At 44.8% G+C, this 15,408-nt stretch overlaps 1 protein-coding gene across 2 annotated transcripts in view; it reads left to right on the forward strand.

Moving 5' to 3' along the window:
* MYO10 (myosin X) overlaps positions 1-15,408 on the forward strand; it is a 207,941-nt gene that overhangs the window by 79,574 nt on the left and 112,959 nt on the right. For both annotated transcript variants that reach the window (XM_027604910.2, XM_027604909.2), the window contains one exon: positions 8,899-9,057. In XM_027604910.2, coding sequence (XP_027460711.1) covers positions 8,899-9,057 — 159 coding nt within the window. The remainder of the gene's footprint in view (positions 1-8,898; positions 9,058-15,408) is intronic.

The raw sequence follows: 15,408 nt of genomic DNA on the forward strand, positions 1-15,408 counted from the left end.
GATATGTTCACTGATAGTGATTTTGATTGGACTGGTTTTTTTTTAAGGCTAGAAATGTTTTGAACTTTGAGAAAATGGGAAAAATAGAAAAGTATAAAGAAAGTCCAAAACACCTACTTGTGATCCATTATTGGAGCTCTGATATATTTTCTTCCAGACTTTTTGCATGCATTTTTAAACTCTTTTGTAACCTTAGTGTTTTGAGGTCATTGCAGCTCCACATGCATTTGTGAGCAGTAATACAGAAGGATTCCAGATACCCTTTACCTGCTTTTTCTCAGTGATAATGTCTTACAGAACTCAAGCACAATAGCACAACCAGGGTCTTGACACAGAGTCGAGATACAGAAGCTTTCCATCAGCGCTGGGATCTAGCATGTGGCCCCTTTAAAGCCAGCCCCATTACCCTCTCACCTCCACTCCCTCATTAACTTCTGGCAACCACCAATCTGTCCTCCATTCTCTGTTATTTTGTCATTTCAAAACTGTTATGTAAATGGGATCATACCCCATGTAACCCTCTGGGAGTGGCTTTTTCAGCTTTTGCGTTTTACACGTAGTGCTGCTATGAACACTTGTGTGCACGTTTTTGTGCAAATATAAGTTTTCATTTAGATAGAATGAACGCCCAAGAGTATGGTTGCCGGTGTGTATCTGTGTGCACACAGTTACTGGTGTGTGTGTGTTTCTGTGGGCATGCATTTTAAAAATTAAACATAGGATTATACTGTGTGCATAGTATAATTTTATCATAATTTAATATAACTAATGAAAAAACATTTGCATCAAACGATCTTTTTTTTTAAGATTTTATTTATTTATTTGAGAGAGAGAGAATGAGAGAGAGCATGAGAGGGAAGAGGGTCAGAGGGAGAAGCAGACTCCCCGCTGAGCAGGGAGCAGGGAGCCCGGCGCGGGACTCGATCCCGGGACTCCAGGATCATGACCTGAGCCGAAGGCAGTCGCCCAACCAACTGAGCCACCCAGGCGCCCAAACGATCTTTTTCTTGACACTAAATTCTTCAAGGTGGAAAGACTGGCTTAAGGGGCGTGAGCATCTTGTGATGTACTCGAGAGATTTGCAAGATGCTTCTTAGCTCAGCTGGAGCAACGATTGTGATTTTCTTCATGTAGATTTTCCTAAAAACTTCTTCTATGAATAAAAAAGTAGTGTAGTCTAACATTTAAGAGAAAGATGTATATCATTCTTCTATAAAAATCACAATTTCTAAATGTTCCATATAAATTCCAATTTAAGATCTTCTTTTCCTCCTCATTTCCTTAACTAGCAGATACTAACATGTTCTTTAATGTGTGTGTGAGTGTGTTAGTCATTCCTTCTGACTGCTCCAGCTCGCTCGAACAGGTAACGTTTTTCTCTGAAGTCTACCAGCAGAGGTCAGGGCTGGTGTATCACCTAGGCCTTCCTGGTTGGTGGGCAGTTGCCCACGCAAGCGAATTAGTTGCATTTAGCATTGCTCATTGTGTGGTATGGCTCTGCATCTCCATGGGCAGATGTACTGTCCACGATTAGCTTCCTGGTGTTTTAGACTTTTCGGACTCTTAATCCTATCCGTCTGCCTGGTAAATGCCGCAGTGTCATCAGAAAGATATGTGCTCAGTGGTTAAGATTTACTGCTCAGGGACTGACCTGCCGGAACCCCCCCATCCTCATTGGGTTGTGTGTATCATTGCTGATGCCTTTTGGTAGTGTTTTATTTGTGCACAGGAATGCAGGAGGAAACCCTCCATTTTGAGGACAACAGTGTTTGTAGTGATCACTCCTAGAAATGATTCAGACATTGCCTTCCTGTGGGGTTTCTAGAAAGTTGGACTCATTGAATGGCATTGCGTACTGAGATTTCTTCCCTGTTTCTCTAGCAAAACAATCACGGTGTCACACTTGACCTTTAGTTGTCTGTGATGAGGACTAAGTAGAGAAGTGTCGGCCCCCATCCTAGCTGCTTCTGCGGCCCCCAGTTCCTTCTGGTCAGAGGCCAAGTGTCACTGCAGGGCACAGGGGGACCCCCCACACCCTGCCTCAGTCACGCCCCACTATACAGACGCCCTGCACCGCCCACCATACCCGGGGAATTTCCTCTGTTCTAGCCCCCAACGTGGAGATTGCCCTGTTTGTTTCTGATCTCTTGGGGATCGCTAGGCTTTTTGAAGGACGAGCCATTTAATTCATTGTTGTATTCCCGGGGTCCAGCTCACAGCCTGGCAAATATGGTAAATGAGGGAACTAGAGAGGGCAGATAAACAAATTCAAAAGGCTGTCTCTGAACTGGTGTCCCTCTCGGTCTGACTCTAACGGGTGTGCTTTTCCACAATCCCAAGGAATTCAGTGCTAGCTCTGCTGTGTGCCATTGGGCAGGTTTCCTAACCTTTGTGATCCTTTGTCAATTCAACCTCAAAACAATGAGCAACACTGTTTTGTCCCTTGCCTGGGATCAAATGAGGGAATATCATCAGTGTGTCTGGTGCACATTGCCAGTGGTCACTAGTGCCCTGTCTCTCTGTCCAGCCCTTTGCCTTACTTTGGTTTTGTACCCAAATGCCATGCATCCTGTGACATTGGGCCCTGAAAACCTAATGGCAATTTAAATGGCTTAATCCCACCAACTAGTTTGTCTTTGAAAAAGAAAATATCAGTCTTTCTTTCATCTGTATTCGGTAGTCTGTTATCTAGCAAACTTAACAAGGCAGGCTAAAGTTACCAGAACATGGAGGTAAAAATGATTTGAACCCCCTGTGCCATGTAACTAAAATGCTAAATCTAATAGGTGGGAGCTGAAAGGGAGGCACTGTTGCCATTTCCCCCTGCTCCCTAAGAGACTAGGTGTGTATGATCTTCCTTGTGATGAGATTTCAGTGGAACTTTCTAGTGGACTCTCCATTTCTGTGCCCCATTGACTTTCTGCAGTCTCCTGAGGCTGCAGCAAAAACAGGCCAACTTTTCAGTTAAGTAGGCCACTTCCTCTTAGACTTGTCCTTAAGGGCGTATATAGCCACTGAGAGCCTGGAGTCAGGGGGGCTGGCCACGAGGAGGCTCATATTTGGTTTCCATTACTGCTCTTTGTAGCCACAGGTGGGGAGGCAGGAGCCTTCACCTCTATCAGGGATCATACTCGCCATCATGAATTCATGAGCCAATAAACGAACGAAGAAGGAAATTAAATTGAAAGAGCACCCCCAGAAACGAAGTTGAATCCAGAGAAAACCCAAACGAGGCCAGCTAGATTTGTGCAAAGGGGTCGAAATAGAAAGTGTACGTCAGTTTTTCATCAGATAATGTACAGGCTCAGATTGTCCTAAAAACCAGAGAACTAACTGTGCCCCCCTCCCTTTTGTTCACTCTCTTCATCCAGCTGGTCTCCAGGCTCGTGTCTAAGGAGTCTGGGCTCCTCTGTGCAAAGATAATTGGTGCATTTCCTTTTGGAATGTTCTGTGTTCTTCTTTGCACTTTGCCTCCCTCGTGGTGAATAGATACCTTTTATTCAGCCTTCATTAGTGTCAATCACTGTGACTTTTACCTACATCATTTTCTTTAGCTTTCATGATGATTCTGAGTTATTATTACCATTCTTATTTTGCAGGTGGAAAAAAAAATCCTGGGCCAGAGCAGGTGTAAGTACCTTGCTCATTTTCCCTAGGCTCTCGGATGCATAGATCTAGGAGAAATGAATCCAGCCTGATCAGCCTCCAGTACTCCAAGGCCATGCTTTTTGGTCATTACCCCACTCTACTTCTCCTTATACATTATACCCATTTTGAAACCCAGGACTGTTTATTCCGTCTTTATTGAGTCTGTATAGAGGACCAAGACTGGCTCTGGGGAGCATCTATATATGCCCTTAAGACAAGTCTCAGCAAGACTAGGCGTGCTTCTCGCCCTCCTAGAATTTTCGAACCATGGTTTGCAACCCATAATAGGTGTGAAATCAGTTTAGAGGGTCACAGCCAGCATCTAAAAGAAACAGAATAGAAAATACTAAGATGCATCAGACATTGTGACAAGTGTTTTATGAAACCGTGTGTATGGTAGTTTATAGGATAAAACGTTTCCAACTGTAGGTTGTGGACAAATGAGTTGAAAGAGATTGACCTGGGGTCCCAGAGTGGGGGACCCAGAGGTGGTTTTGAAGCAAGTAAGATGACAGATTAGGTAAGTGATTACAGGCTGTCCTGGGAGCTGGGAAGATGGCATACAAGCAGAATAACGAAGAGGCCAGCATGGTGCCCATGACCGCATCGGCATCTCCTGAGAGGGTAACCTTGGGGCTGAGACCTCCAGGAGAGTCCCAGGATGCAAGTGGCCCGGACACAGGACAACAGCCACCCCGGGTAGGGTGGGAACAAGGTAGAAAGAGCTGGACCATAGCATCTGACCATAATACAGTACAGGTGGAAGATAGCAGTGCAGATATAAGCAAACCCTGAGGCCTGGACACCACGCTGGTCCTCACGGCCGTCACCCTCTTAACTCAGGTCAAATGAGGAAGAACCAAAACCTAAATTGCAGAAGATTGTCAGGCTGACCTTTGATGAACCTCTCTTCAATGTTTTCTTTGTTTCTAAAATGTTTTTATATTTTATGAAAGGTTCTGTTTATAGACATTGGGTCGTTCACATCTTTTTTTTTTTTTTTTTTTGGTAGCATCTACCTAGACCTCTGGTTGGTTGGCCTTTCTAGACCACAGTAGGTCAACGTGGTGCTCTTGACATTGGGACTGAATAAATCTGTGATGTGTAGCAGCATTCCTGGCCCTTCCCAGCCTGATGCCAATAGCACCCTACTCCTTACCCTGGTTCTGATGACCAGAAATGTTTACAGACGTTGCCACAGGGCTGGGGGGCGGAGCAGGGGCGCTGAACTGAGAACATTCTAGGAGGAAATCTAGGATACAATGAGAGGAGATTGCCCAGATTGAGAATACCCTCCATCCCATCTGCCCATGACAGGGTTACTTTCTGTTTCCTTTCTCTTTAATTGGAAATGTTAAATGTTAGAACTGGGGCTTCTAATGACTTGTGGTAGGAGAAATCTGTATATGTATGTAAAACTGTGTTAGAGAGACTCTTGCCTCCACCCTTGCAGTATAGGTGCTATCCTAAGGTTAGACATAAAAGTGGATTAACGGTGGCTGAGCTGTTTTTTTATTTAATTGACTCCATACCTTTTGATCTTTCATGTAGAAGTGGACCCAGCATTAGACAAGCCTTCCGAGTCGTTTTTCCAATACTGTTGATTTGGTTTCCTTTGTTCTGCTCCCATGCTTAATCCAGTCCGTCTTGTGACCAGTGGCTTATATTTCTGACACAGGAGTTATTTGTTCTGAGGCTGCCTTTTCTCTAAGTTGATTGTCTGTCTATTAATCTTCCATATTTTCCTCCACTTCTTAACCTCACCACCTTTCTCCTGCTGTATGCTCCATGGAAGTAACTCCATTTTTTTCCTGAGTTGGGTTTTACAGAATATATTTTGTCACTGTATTGTGGCGACTGTTCCCCCCAAAAATTCCTGTAAAAAGAATCCCATTCTTTACACCTAGAGTTTTCCTGCCATTTTGGGGATAATCTAGTGTAACTAATATCGTGTTAATTGTTGCACATACCAATGACTTTTGATGCTTCAAGGGACTCTCCTTAAAAATTCTTAAATAAGATTGTGGGTCTCATTAATCCTTGGAAATCTTTCTAAATTAAATCAGGTGCTTATTCAACCACTGTGCCTTAACACACTGAATGCAGGGGGCTGGTTCCATCTCTTACTTCCTTAGGGTCTCTGCTTTGATGTGACCCTATCAGTGAGGCTGTCGTCCTATCTAGTATAAAGTAACCCCTCTTGGTATTTAATTCCTTTACCCTCATTTATGTCTTCATAAACATTCATCACCATCTGTGATAGATATTTACTTGCGTAAGCTATATTTCCAGTGCTTAGACCACATCAAGAAATATTTGCTTGAATGAATGGATTTCCTTAATTTATCAGACACTTACTTAGCACCTGCAGTATGGCACGCACTATTCTAAAAGTTTTGCACGTTAACCCATCTCTGAAGGGATGGTTATCCTTGCCTTTCCTTCATGAACACATTTTCTCTACTATTCTACTTTTCTGGAGAGAATTCGTATTTTGAGCAGCTGCTGTCCTCTGTCTTTTCTGTTCATGGTCTCTTGTTTATGTGCTCTTCCGTCATGATTCTATCTCCTTGAGGCCATGGGAAGAATTGGTTCCAGTTCTCTGGATTTTCCCACTCCTAGAAGGGGCACGTGCCCACGTTTGACACAGAGCATGCTCTTGAAAACCTGAACTCGAGCGTACGATGGTGGGAAACCCTACGGTGGTGTGTAGCCATCTCCGTCAGAGCCGTGTGCCCAGCTCTGGACTTCAGTCCACGCATTTTCTTACTATTCCCAGGGCATTAAAAAAGACCAGTTGTTTACCTATGATATAAATATTTAGGGGCGGGTGTGTAATTTTTTAGTGTCTAAGTGTTGTAGGCTGTGTATGATTATTTCCAAAAGGCAGAATCAATATAAATACAGATGACAATTTTTAGTAATCTAAATTATTTCTATCCTCAAATTCTGGAATTCTCTGTATACTCAGGGACATTTAGTAGGAAGAGTTGTTTGCACGTTGGGAAGGACTTGCTGATGATGAGGGGATGTGGGGACTGAGCAGGAGACAGTTGTGCTGGCTTTGGTACCCTGTCGTCTCTCCTACAAGAACCTTTTCCTGGGAACCTGAGCAACCATTCTGCCCACTGTGTTGGTGGGAGTTTTGAGCAAGCAGCATGAGAAGAGCCTCCCGGTGTGTGCTGGGAGCAGAGAGGTGACACAGGACTCTTCTTTGCACTCCTCAGCTGGCTGGGAGTTCGCGGGGCCAAAGTTCTGCTTCTGCCCCCCACCTCACAGTCACTGCAGATAGTACCAAGTACCCAAGTACCAGCCCAGTGGTTAGTTTTCCAGAAAACCTGCTTGGGGCGCCTGGGTGGCTCAGGTGATTGGGCCGACTCTGCCTTCGGCTCAGGTCGTGATCTCAGGGTCCTGTGATCGGGCCCTGCATCGGGTTCCCTGCTCAGTGAGACGTCTGCTTCTCCCTCTCCCTCTGCCCCTCTCCCCTGCTCATGCTCGTGCTCGCTCGCTCTCTTTCTCTCACAAATAAATAAAATACTAAAAAAAAAAAAAAAAAAAGAAAACCTGCCTGGATTAGCATCATTGGCATGTAGCAAGCTGGGGAAGAGCAGAGCGTTTTAGTATGTTCACTTCTGGGATTTTCCAGATTGCCCCAAGACAACTTCAACTCTTGTCCTAAATCTGTTTCTTTAATTTACTTCCATGGTGCTTGAGTTGGAATGGAAGGTCAGTGTCTTAAAAGTGCATCCACACTCTTGAATGTTCCTACACATTGTTTTTCTTTAATACGTGTTTCTTGGCCAGGACATACCCCACCTTGCACTCCCTGAGCGGTCCCCAGGCCTGTCCTACCCTTTGGGTGCTTACGTGGCGGGGTTGGCTGCTTATGTGGCGGGGTTGGCTGCCTCGCCAGGAGGTGGGGCCCCTGGGGCTGGTTCATCTCCTGGTGGATGTCTGCTCCCAGGAAGCAGCTGGGGAGAGTGGCTGGCCTTGAGAAGAGACGGTTGGGTGTCTGCCCTCGTGTTGAGCAGCTTCTCAGGACTGGTTTTGACCAACTCTTGTGGTTCATGTGGCAGAAATGCCACTGCTGAAGTTTTATTTTTTCCTCTAGAAAAATAAAACATGCCATTTTTCACGGCTTCTCAAAACCATTGGATTGGTACTTTGGCTTTCCTTAGTGTGTCATTCTCTTTTGCAATAACATACTATTTGTTGCCATGTAGGCAAGTGGTCGATATTTAAAAATAGAATTCCCCAATCAGGAAGTTCTACAGATACTGTTCCAGAAAGTCATTGTGTGTATGTGCACATATGAAGTACGTGTGCATGTGAGGCCTGCATTTTTCATGTTCTTGAGGTCCTTGCTTTTTATATCTTCGTGCTTTTTAGGGGTGAACATTGTGAAAGTATAAAATGAATAATTATGGAGTAGACTCCGTCATCAAATGATTTTGTTATGTACGTGAGTGCATATGTAAAGCTGGCCAAACTTTGATCAACAGGTGCAGCTGACTTAATATGTTTAATCCTATACCAAATCAGTAGTGATAAAAAAGCAATGAGTAGATTTTAGAAGTACATGCAAATTCAGTGATCAGTCTTAACTGCATCCGAGTTCGTCAGGTACATGCTATTGCACGTATGCGGCGCCCATGAGTGGTGTTCAGAATTTTAAGGAGGACAGGTGTCAAGCAAACAAACTGATTTTATTTTAAATCCAAGAAGGGATTTAAGGATATTTTTAACATATTCCTGTGAAGATGTGTTCCGACCTTTGAACAGATACATATTTGAACAAATAGGACTATATGGTGAATGGAAGAGCTATTATCATGAAGTTTTGAAATATATATGTATGATCCCATGTGAGGCATTACACAGTGAAGTCAAATTACTCTTTAAAAAGTTTGGTTAGTTTCTTAACTCTTAACTGATTTATATAGGAATTGGAGAATTACGTGGAGCAGTGAACCGCAAATTTATGATTTCTGCGATTCCCAAGGGATGGCTAATACTTGAACTCATGTCTTTGAGGAATCTCAAATTGCGATTGTCAAATAATTGCTTCCTTTAAAGATCGATAAGTGGCACAGAGAAAATGAAGAAGTTCTCTGCAGTAATACTTTTTATTGGCCAATTCAGGATCTTGTTGCTGTGAAACTGTCCTGAGATTGTACTTTAAGATGGGAAATGTGTGGGGAGGCTGTTCATTGCTGATCGCTAAACAGTTGAAATCATTCTGCCCATCAGGTGTTCACCTACAAGCAGAGCACAATTACACACCAGAAGGTCACTGCTATGCATCCCATGAATGAGGAGGGCGTGGATGACATGGCCACTTTGACGGAGCTCCACGGGGGGTCCATCGTGCATAACTTACACCAGCGGTATAAGAGAAATCAAATATATGTAAGTTCCACTTGAATTCTTAAAAAAAAAAAAAAAAAAAAAAAAACACCTCAAGTTTGAATGAATGCTGATTTTTGTTTTCCAAGGGTATTTCCCTAGCCTTTTGAGAACCTGACCATCTCATCTAAGTAAACCTGTGTTTTGGGGAGTTTTGCCAACTTAGAAACGTGGTCCAGTAAATTATGTTCTCATGTTTACTGCTTTGATTTTATTAGAGGGGATTACTTTCTATTGAAGGGTAATTTGACCTCTTCGGGTGAGTGCGTTCTGTTTTGTTAAGTGTTCTGTTCTATGAAGAAGTCACCAGAGTGGTTGTCTCCCTCAGTTAAGGGCTGGGGGTGGGGGGTGTGAAATGTGGATTTGCAAACAATAGTACCTTGAGCTCTAGCTTTTGTCTCCTTTTCTTGATTTTTCTCCTTTTATGGATTTTCGCAGTTTTTTTTCTGGCTCTGGAGCCCCTCCAGGGGAATGTTTGGATTCAGGGAACCCATCTTTCTTATTTGTAGGATTGCTGTTTTGAAGGGAGACATGTCCATAAAAAGCAGGCGTGCACATTTTTCTCTCAACTTTTGTGAAATGTGACTATATCTGTATTATAAGAGTAATATTTAGAAATCACTTCAAAGAAAAATCATTTCTATAATACATAATTACTTTTTGACATTAAAGTACATATATTAGTTTATCTGTCAAGATTGGCCTGCAGATTTTATCTTTTCATCTGCCTGTTTCTAAATCCTTATAGTAAAGGGGCCAATGGCTTACATATGTTTTTTTCTTGTCAAGTTCAAATTTGTAGGGTTTTTTTGAAAAAAATTTTTTTTAATATTGTAAAAAAACTCGATCTTGTAGTAATTTTTCTTCAGTTACGCTTAATTTTGCCAATACATTTGTGATTTTGATGAATAACATCAGCCTTTACAGCAAACTCGTAGGTGCTTACGGAAACTCAAGGCCTGCTTATTAGTATTCTTGTTTCACCAATTTATTTACCCTTAGACGAGGAGAGGAGAGCTGGGAAATGAGTTATTTGCGGGTTTAATGCTTAACTTTCCTCTGCTTTTTACGTTGCAAAAGTGTCGTTTTTGCCAGATTGACCTAATGTTTGCCACGTTTTTAAGTGGCCCTATGGAGAGAAATGCAGTGGGATTTGACTGGCTCAGCTTCCCTACACTAAGTCTCTAGGTTACGATATTTTCCATATGTTCTTCAGGAAAGGTAACATTCCCATGTGTTTATGAAGATGTGGCTGTCTCTTCTGTGTTGTGCACGTGCTGACAGAACTCTGCGATCAGAAATCTCCAGGGTGACCAGTGGCCTCCCTCCTTCCTGGGGAAGAGCCACTACCTGCATCCGGGTTGCTGTACCTGGGTATTGAGTATTATTTGACGCTGCCACGGAACTTTGTTTACCCAGCAATTTCCTTGCTCAGTTTGTCAAGGACTGACTTTGTCTTTCCTTTTTTATTTTTTTTTTAAAGATTTTATTTATTAGAGAGAGAGGGCACAAGCCAGGGGGAGAGGCAGAGGGAAAGAGAGAAAGGGAGAAGCAGACTCTCTGCTGAGCAGGGAGCCCGACATGGGGCTTGATCAGAGAACCCTGGGATCATGACCTGAACTGAAGGCAGATGCCCAACCGACTGAGCCACCCAGGAACCCCTGACTTTGTCTTTCTTGAGCCAAGGACATTCCCGGGCACCTAGTAATTGTGTGAGAAATGTTTGTAAAACATATGCCATATGTATTAGAAATAACATCCTAGTTGATGATGAAATGCGAAGCTAGATTTACAATTTCTTTATGGGTATGTGTGTCTCATAGGTGAGTATTTCAGAATTCACCTTCTTCTATCTTTAGGTGCAAGTTCTTATTCTACATTTAATAGTCAGGGAAAAGTCAATCCATTAGCAGGGGCGGGGGGGGGGAAACTACCCAGGGGGTTTAAAAGGCAGAGCCTTTTTAAAGTTTTTCCTCTCCCTCTTTTCGTGATGACGTTAAACCTGATAGCTAAGTTGCCCAATAAAGCCTGCGAATAGGGTCTTGGTTTTTTTCCCTAGAATGAAGATCTTTTTCCTCCCCTTTGAGGGAAAAACACGGGATTTTTATACCTCCAGTCTACGGGTCAGTTCAGTTAATAATGCCCTTCTATGCCTGCCTTTTGAGACTTGGATAACTGTATTGTCATAAAGCAACCCCTCGATTTTCTTATCATCGCTGAAGCTGTTGGTGATGGCTGCCAGGACGCCTCAGGCTCTGCCCCATCAAGGCAAAATGACCACCTGTCAGAAAAACCACAGCTGTCCTGCCTTTTATCCCCCCTCTGAACGATGCCCGTCTACAGCTTTAAAGAAGAAAATAATTACTTGTACTAGAGGTGCTGTGTTAGTTTTCTTTTGCTGGCATAAAAAATTGCCATAAATATAACAACTTAAAACAGCAGATAGTGTCCTACGGTTCTGTAGGTCATGGTCTGACCAGGGTCTTGCCAGCCTCAAATCCAGGGTTGAGAGGGGCAGTGCTCCTTTCTAGAGGCTCTAGGGGATGATCTGTTTCCTGCTCCTTCTGTTCATATGTGCAGTTACAGGACTGAGGTCCCCGTTTTCTTGCTGGCTGTCAGCCGAGGGCTGTTCTTAGCTTCCACGGGCCCGCTTCCTTCCACCTTCAAAGCCAGCAGCGGTAGACCGAGTCTCTCTCATGTTCCAGATCTCTCCTTCCTTCCTTCTCATTTCTGTCTGCAGCCAAGACCTCTCTTAGCCTTTAAGGATTCCTGCGATTGGATAGGGCCCACCTGGATGACCGCCCTGTCTCAGCATTTCCAACCTTAATCACATCCTCAAAGTTGCATTCGGCCTGGACGTCCAGGGGCCACGTTCATCTGCCTGCCATAGGTGGCCTCCTTTGAGTCATGTTACGGAGAAGGAATCCCCGTGGGTCTCCTCCGACGCTCTGGATCTTGCGTTTTTTCATTTGTTGGCTTTCTGGTCCGTGTTAGCAGGTTACACAGCTTGCTGATGAGCAGACCCATCACCAGGTAGAAAGTTCTACTGCCTTGTGCTAAACCAGGACCATTAGCTTTTTTTCTCCTTGGGGAAAGGAGAAAACCCTTTGCCCTTACTGCCTGCGGACTTTACCAGACCCCAGTAAGTTATTTTCCCCAGCCGGTACCATCCCCCATTAAAATGGGGTAGACAGCTATAAAGATTAGGCAAAAGCTCTCAGAGTAGACAAATCTGAGTTGAGCATGCTTTTCTCCACTCGCCTCCGCTTGGGCTCTATCTTAATAATTTAATCTGTGTGTCAGTTTTTTAATTTATGTTTTTTAAAAGGTCAGATGTCATAGTGATGTCATAACCCCTACATCTGACAGGACTGTTTTAAAATCAAATGGCAAGTGAAAGCTTCTAGAGCCTTTGTACCTTTCCTGCACCTTATTTGTCTGTACTACCAGGTGTTTATTTATAAAGCTCCTGCCTGGAACTTGGCCCTGGATCCTTCAGGGCAGAAACTGAACAGACTTCTCTGTCAGTGTGTAGGTCTGCATGACCCTAGCCTTGCCACTGGTCCTTTTGGGATCTGACCCCTGGCTAGAGCAGCCCTACTCTTTACATAATTGCCTTGCATGAGCCCCTTCCTTTGGCCCTAATGCTGGATTCCTTTCCTGGAACTTCAGGTTCCTGGTGCTTGAGGCTCCATCTCATCTTTCCCATCCTCTGGTGACTTCCCAGCACTACAGCTCCCAGCCTTGGACCTCATCCCACACTCCACCCTGAGCCTCTTTTCTATGGGCTTCCTGCCACCGGGGCTGTTCTGTGATGGCCTCTCCTCGGGAGAGGGTCTGATGAGGGTCCCACATTCCTGTCTCCTACCGCTCATGAGACTGGGTAAGGACAAGTACCCACACCTGTCAAGTTCCTAAAGGCTCAGGGAGAGGAGGAGCAGGGCATGTGTGTGTGGGACAAAGAGGGAAGAGAGAGGGGGAGGTCACCTGTAGGTAGGCGAGAAAGCCTGAACTGACCATGAAAAGCCCTGTGGAGGGACGGGAGGGGCAATAATGACCCTTCAGAGGAGAGAAAAGAGTTGGTTAGAAGGAAAGGCTAGTAGGCACCATACAAGAACATGGAGAGACGAGAGTGAATTCAGTGTGTTGGACTCACTAAATTGGGGAAGTTCCTTTGCTCACGGAATCTGGTGTGTTAGGGAATATTGAGCCAGTTAGACGAGATAGGCGGGCTGGGGTCAGGACACCCTCAAAGCAGTGATTCTCAACCAGGTGATTTCTGTCCCCAGGGGACATTTGGCGCTATCTGGAGGCATTTCTGGTTGCCTGGCTAAGGCAGAGGATGCTATCGGTATCTGGTGGGTAGGGACCAGGGGTGCTGCTGACACCCCACGGTGCCCAGAACAGCCCACAACAAAGCATTATCGGGACTGAGATGTCAGTAGTACCAAGGTTGAGAAACCTTGATTTGCTTATAGTTAGTAATGTTTGGACTGAGCGGTATAGAAAGCACACCATCTTTGTTAAAGGTTTTTGAAGAGAGAATTTCCTCGAGGTAAAACTTAGACAAGTTGATAGGGAAGTGGTGTGGTATGGAGTAGGGAGGGTAGATTGGCGGAGAGAAGGTTGCAAAGATGCCAGGGCAAAGCGATGGAGGGCTTTAGCCCGGGGTGGGGGGGTGGGGGCGAGGGAAGAGCAGACAGGAGAAGCGTGGGGGAGGAAAGGTTCGTTTTCATGACCCCCAGCCTTGTGAAGGCCCAACGGCCGGGAGGAGATGGCGCCAACAGTCCTGTGGCAGCTCCTCTAGGAGAGGAGAGCGGGGAAGACGAGCTGGTGTTGGACGCCCATCCTACTGTATTCTCTGGAGCCTGGATCATTTCAAATTGTTATGTACCCAGCATCTAAACACAGTGTTGACAAGAGCAGATGAGGCTTCTGTTGTATTGAACCTAAGCTCCGGGTCTGCCAAGCAAGCTCCGTGGTGTGGCAGATTTGCTTTCCGCCAAATGGAAGAGAAGCCCAGTGTGTCCATTACAGGGTTTGTTGTGTTCTGGGTCAATGGCACGGAGGAGCCTCCTCTCCCAGCCTTTAAGGAGCGGCTCCAAACCACATCGAGGAGGGAGCCGCAGGGAATGCTGAGCTTGTCTGCAGTTACGGCGCCGGGGATGGCTCCAGAGGAAGCCGGGCTCCGCTCCACCCAGCCTGTCGGTTAGCCTGTCGCTCTTGCCGGACTCACAGGGCAGGGATCAGAATCAAACGAGCCCCTTTGAAGAAGCTGGGGCCGAGACTGAAGATAAATGCGTGTGTAAGCACAAAAGAGTCCTCGCGTCTCGTGTAGTTGTAGGTGTTTCAAAAATATCCTCCTTTGGTGAGGTGGTGTTCCAGACCGAGTCTGTAAATGTGGGTGATGATGTACCTGAATTAACTTGGAAGCCTGCTGCTTTCTGGCAAGTGTAATGTGTTGGCCGCCGCGAGCTAGAGACCTGTTGGCGGAGCAGGCCTGTGAACTGAGTTCACGTGCAGGGAGATCCCGGGCCGCCGACGGTCCTCAGACTGGGTGTGGGGTGGACTTGACGGTCTTGGACACGCGCAGCTAAATCTGCATTTCATTTCCTGGAGTTGAGTTTTCCCGAAGTAGACTCCTCGGGATTCATTTCCGTCCCTTCCCAAAGCCAGGGTCAAGTAATAGTGTGCCTCTTTCGGACGCCAGGATGGCCTGGAAGCAGGATGGCGTGCAGCCTGGGCATGTGCCTCATACCAGGAACAGCTGAATACAGTGTGGTTTGTCAGGGGCTTTTTTTTCACATGAAATCAAGACCGGTGTTGCCAAAAGATGATTGTAACCATCTGTCTGACAATATGTATTTTTAAACTTTACCAAACATTTATACTCTTGAGTGGCTACTTCCACATCAGCACATGATGGCGGCAATTAGGAACGTTGTTTTTATGATTTTTTTTTTTCTTTCTTTCCTGCCTCTCTTTTGGGTCTCTTTTTGGGTCAGATTCCTTTCAACAAGGAGGGAGTTTTAATCAGAAATTTACTCAAATTAAATGGAAATGTCACTTCCAAATTTCAGAGCTTGACTTCAGTAACAACTTGACTTACCTGTTGTCATCTAGTTTTCAACTAGATGTGAATGTTAACAGTTTTTTTAATTGTTTAAAACTGTTTTAAATTGTTCAATTGGATAACGATGGCAAAGTTTTTTTTTTTTTTTAATGTAGAAGGTAGTGGACATAGGACACTAGAACACAGTTAAAACATGAATTTATTTGGTAGATTTGTGGTCAGATCATGTGCCCCCAAGCTATCTACATGGATGCAGCCCTACTTGTGTGCCAGGCTGAGTG

Source organism: Zalophus californianus, chromosome 5 (assembly GCF_009762305.2).
Source record: "Zalophus californianus isolate mZalCal1 chromosome 5, mZalCal1.pri.v2, whole genome shotgun sequence".
NCBI lineage: Eukaryota > Metazoa > Chordata > Mammalia > Carnivora > Otariidae > Zalophus > Zalophus californianus.